The 5,634-nt window shown below is 41.5% G+C and overlaps 1 protein-coding gene across 1 annotated transcript; it reads right to left on the reverse strand.

The window, feature by feature from the left end:
• Positions 1-818: 818 nt before the first annotated feature.
• Positions 819-1,751, reverse strand: LOC129672418 (olfactory receptor 13A1-like). The gene has a single exon (XM_055601871.1). It carries the CDS (start codon positions 1,749-1,751, stop codon positions 819-821), a length of 933 nt encoding a protein of 310 aa, XP_055457846.1.
• Positions 1,752-5,634: the final 3,883 nt, after the last annotated feature.

Genomic DNA, 5,634 nt, shown 5'->3' on the forward strand with positions numbered 1-5,634 from the left:
TGGGTGGGAGGTAAGTAGGTAGGTAGGATCTGGGAAGATTTGCAGGAAATAAAAAATATGATTAAATGATGTTGCATGAATAAAAACATTAACCTAGTATTTTGTCTATGATCTTTTCTGGTTGATTTGTATTTATAGTGTGAAGTAAGACTTCTACCTTTCCCTTTGCATGTAGTTTCCCCAAATATCTTTGCTGAAAATAATTAATTTTTCTCGTGAGTTTGATTGTTTTCATTGTCATGAGTACACGTGTGACGTATGTGACTTCATTTTGAAACTTAAACTTTACCTCTGTTCCATAGATTACCTCTTTCTCCATATGAGCTTTGATTCCCACAGCTCAGTAGGAAGCTGTGAAATGGAGGACCCAAGCCACTCAGGTTTGGTCTTCTCAAGACACTGTGGCCATGGTGGCCCCTCCAGTTTCCTTATGAAGTTTAGATTCATTAGTCATAGTTCTGAAACACAGTTCTTTATGTTTACAGGGAGGCACTGGATAAAGGGCTTTATTTTATGAGAATCACCATCATCACCCACTGAAAATCTTCCAGTCTAGGAATATGAGATCTCCATTTAGAGACTTTAATTACTTTTGAAATGGTTTGTATTTCTCAGGAAATATAGCTGGAGTGTTTTGTTTTCATTGCCTCTAAGGATTTTGTTGCTTTTGAGGTTACAGTAAGTGGAATTGCCCAGTCCTTGCATCGGAGAAAGGTTTTCTAAAGTAGCAATAGGTACACTCCCACTGCATGAGGCTGCTCTCAGGAAAGCATGTTTGGAAGCAGCCCAAGCTGGGAACACAGCCTGCACATCTCCACCTAATGTGAGAAAGAGGGCAACAGTCTGCCTAGGGCGAGCTTGACATCCTTGTTCCTCAGTGTATAGATGAGGGGGTTCAGGGTCGGGCTGAGGACCGAGTACAGCACTGAAGTCACTTTGCTTCTTTCTGGGCTGTAGCTGGAAGCAGGACTGATGTAGGCACAGAACACAGAGGAGTAGTACACACAGACCACGATGAGGTGGGAGGAGCAGGTAGAGAAGGCCTTCCTCTTGCCCTCAGCAGAGCGCATGCGCAGGATGGTGGCGATGATGTAGCCATAGGACAGCAAGGTGAGCGCGAAGTTGATGCCTCCGTAAAAGGCATCTGCCACAAGAGTCATAACGCTATTCACATATGTGGGGCTGCAGGAGAGCAGGAGGAGTGGGGGGATCTCACAGAAGAAGTGGGTGATGACCTTGGGGCCACAGAATGACAGCCGTGTCATCAGACCAGTGTGGACAGATGCATTCAGAGCACAGATGGACCACACGCCAATGGCCAACGCCCCACACAGCTGTGGACTCATCCTGGAGCTGTAATGCAGGGGATAGCAGATGGCCACATAGCGGTCATAGGCCATGACTGTGAGAAGCAGCAGCTCAGAAGACAAGGACCACAGAAGGAAGAAGAGCTGGGCCATGCATCCCTTGAAGGAGATGGTGTTTTCCTCAGACACTAGGCCAAGCAGGGCTTTGGGCAGCACAGAGGAGGTGCAGATAATATCCATGGTGGCCAGGTTGCACAGGAAAAAGTACATGGGGCTGTGGAGCCCAGTGCTGGAGGTGACCAAAGCAATGATCACTATGTTGCCTATTAGAGCCATTGTGTAGAGGAACAGGAAGCAGCCTATCAAGAGAAGTCTTAGGCTAGTGTGCTCTGAGAAGCCTTCCAGCACAAACTCTGTTACTACTGTCTGGTTGGGCCTTAACATCTGTTTCACAACTGTGTCTATTGGCTTCTGAGAAAGTATCACAGTTTACTACTGCAAAGTCGGCTTCCAAACTTGAGCTTCTCAAATTTCTCTGCTGTCAGAAAGGGAAGAAGTGAATGTATTTCCTTCACGGAAGCCTCTTGTCTTTCATTGCCTGTAGCATACCATTGGGAACCACATATATTTTATTTACTTTTATTTTCCACCTAGAAACTCTCACCCCACTGGTTTGATTCAAGAGAGACATCTGTTCTTCCCTCAGCTTCTTGAACATTCTTCCACACTTAGACTCTTAGCTTCTGGAGCACTTTGTCTTTTCTGATATTTGGATACACATCTCAACCTGATAAATGACATTTTCCATGGCCAAGTAGTTATGTGTTTTTTGAATTTTACATACTATGATCTGTGACTTCTACTGTGATTGAAATTGTCCTGACTCCAACCTGCTTCAAATCTTTCACCCTAGAGAACATTTCTCAAAACCCACACCTATAAACACATCATACTTTTGTGGCCTTTTGTCTCAGTTAATCACAGTAACTTGAAGGTCAGCATACCAATAGCCGAAGTCACTCCCCCTGTCTGCACGTATTTCTGTGTGGTTTCAATGTCCTTATACAGAAGCTCACCCTCAGCTACCCAGGTTTCAAGATGCTTTGTCTATGGAGCACAGTTCTGTCTCCTTAACTCGTTCTTACCTGTAGGTAGGGAAAAATTGTGCTCCGCATCTTCTTTCTTACCTCATCCTACTGGTCTTCCAAGCTCGTAGCTATAGCTCTCCAACATTATAACTCTTGTTTTCATTGTCTTAAGCTGGTTCATACTTTCTGGCTCCTTGTCATTTTTAACATTTCCAGTTTTCTCCTCCATCACCCAAGGAGTGCAGCGAGTACACCTTAAGATAATTGATCCTTGGCTCCTAGGCAAATTCATTGTGTCTCCCCCCAGTTCTTCAGCAAAATACCCTCTATTGACATAATATACTCATCTGACATCCTCCATTAGCCTTTTTTCATAGGTTCCTTCACACTCACAGAACACCCCTATTTATAAGCCTGTTTGTGGCAATTATTTGAAGTGTTACTTCATTTTTTGATCACATTTTATCTCACATATCTCTTCCATAGTAATGCTCACAACCTACTTTTTCCACCTTAGTAGTAAATGTTGACTTTTAAACATTGTGTGTGCCTTCATTTCAAACTAGAGATACTCAAATATAGTATTTATTCCCTGAAACCATGTGGACAGTGCTATTTCTGACCATGTCTGTCCTCCTACCTTCTATCCCACTGTACTAGAGAACAACAGTGCATAGTTTGGTACTCCAAGTGGTTCTACAGAAACAAAATTACAAAGTTCTCTAATATTCTTGACAGTTCTCAGGGTTTACCTCCCTCAGAGTACAGGGAGTGTTGGTGAAGATGGAGCTAAGGCAGAACTGGAGGAACAGACCTAATAGTAATTGGAACCTGTGAAAAACATGTGTTATATGGTATATTTCTCTAATATCAACAGCACATCTTTAAAATTCTGATTTACATGAAAAATAGTTAACTGGTTTCTAAATGACACACCTAAGAAGAAATGACAGAGAATTGTAATATGTAGGGTGATTTGAAGACACCAACACATGTCCACATATCTATGGACACCTGTTCTATTACAAAGACGTGGAAACTACACACTAGAGAAAAGACAGTGCTGGTCAAACAGGACAGCTAAACGTAGAGGAATGAAACTATTTCCTTATCTCTCAACCTGTACAAAATTCAACCCTAGGTGGATCAAGAACCTCAGCATAAGACCCAACACCCTGAAAATGACAGAGTAGAATGTCCTTCAACTCATTGTCACAGAAAGAACGTTCTCAATAGAACCATGGTAGCAAGGCACTAAGTTCAAATGGGCCTGCATGCAACAATAAAGCTTCTGTACAGAAAAGAACACCATCGTTTGAGTGAAGAGCAGGCTACAGAATGGCAGAAGGTCTTTACTGAGAGCATTGATATCTAGAATCTAGAAATAATTTAAAAATTAAACACCAAGAAAACACACAATCCAACTAGATATGAGGAATGGAATTAAAGAAAGACATTTCAAGAAACGAAACACAAATAGCTAAAAAACAGTTTTTTTAAAAAAATGATCAACATTCTAAGCCATTAGAAAAATTGAAATTAAAAATATTTTGAGAGTTCATCTTACCTCAGTAAGAATGGCTGAGATAAAAAAAATAAATGACAACAGACACTGGCAAGGATGTGGAGAAAGGAGCAATTATTCACTGCCAGTGGAAGCTCAAAACTATATAGTTACTATAGAAATAAGTATGAAGGTTCCTCAGAGAGATGGAAATAGATATAGTATATGCTTCAGATAAACCATCCTTAGGCATATACCCAAAGAACTGTATATTTTAATAAAGTGGCATTTGCTTTGGGAAGCAGAGGCAGGTGAATCCCTGTGAGTTTGAGGACAGACTGGTCTACAGAGTGAGTTCAGGACAGCCAACACTACACAGAGAATATCCAGCCTCCAAAAACCAAAAACAAAATTAAAAAGTGACATTTGCTCTACCATGCTCATTGCTACTCAATTCACAGAAGCCAGGAAATGAAAACAACATAAATGTCCCTCATATGAATAAAGGGTAGTGAAATTATGGTACTTAAGTAATAGAACATTATTCAGCTATTAAGAAAATGAAATTATGAGTTGATAGGAAAATGGGCGGAAATGGAAGCAATCATCCTGAGTGAAGTGAACCGTTCCCACATCAAACGCTTTCTCTCACATGTGGATATTACCTTTTAAGCTTTAGATATAAGTGTCTTAGGGTTACTGTTGCTGTAATGAAACACTACGGCCAGAACAACCTGGAGAAGGAAGGGTTTATTTGACTTACAGTTCTGCATCCCTCTTCTTGAAGGAAGTCAGGACAGGAACTCAGCCAGGGCAAGAACTTGGAGGCAGAAGCTGATGCAGAGGCTGTGGAGGAGTGCTGCTTACTGCTTGATCAGCCTGATTTCTTACAGAACTCAGGACCAGCAGCCCAGGGATGACCCCACCCACAATGGGCTGGGAGCTCCCATATTAATCACTAATTTAAATGTTCTACAGTCTCACCTAATGCTGACTATTATGGAGGAATTTTCTCAATTGGGGTTGCCTCCTCTCAGATGACTCTAGCCTATATCAAGCTGACATAAAATTGGCCCCTTGTCAACTTGACATACTTTTATTTTTTTCCATTTTTTCATTAGTTACAGTTTGTTCACTTTGTATCCCAGCTGTAGCCCCTCCCCCATCCCTCCCAATCCCACCGTCCCTCCCCCTTCTTCTCCTGTGCCCCTTCCCCAGTCCAATGATAGGGGAGGTCCTCCTCCCTTTCCATCTGACCCTAGGCTATCAGGTCTCATCAGGACTGGCTTCTTTGTCTTCCTCTGTGGACTGGTAAGGCTGCTCTCCCCTCAGGTGGAGGTGATCAAAGAGCCAGCCCATGAGTTCATTTGACTTACTTTTAAAGACATAACATTTCTTTCTTATTTTGTTTAATCCCCGAGACTTCAGATTAATAAATACCACACATAAAACATATTACAAATCTAAAAGCCCCATAGTCTTTACCAATTGAAACACGTCTAAAGTTTACTTTTAGTAAAAATCCATATCTCTTAAAATCTAAAATATTAAAAAAATTAAAAGTCTTATCAAGGTCCTCTGAATCAACTAAGCAAGGCACATATGAGCTCACGAGACTGGAGCAGCAAGCACAGTGCATTTATATGGGTCTACACCAGGTCATCTAAGAGGGAGTAGAGGGAGGGCAAAGTATAATCAGGATATAGTGTATGAGAAAAGAATCTATTTTTTTTTT

The sequence above is a fragment of the Psammomys obesus genome, unplaced genomic scaffold (assembly GCF_907164565.1).
Source record: "Psammomys obesus unplaced genomic scaffold, mPsaObe1.curated_primary_1811, whole genome shotgun sequence".
Lineage (NCBI taxonomy): Eukaryota > Metazoa > Chordata > Mammalia > Rodentia > Muridae > Psammomys > Psammomys obesus.

Coding starts and splice junctions, on each gene's coding strand:
- LOC129672418 (XM_055601871.1), bottom strand. CDS start 1,751: ATGTTAAGGCCCAACCAGACAGTAGTAACAGAGTTTGTGCTGGAAGGC.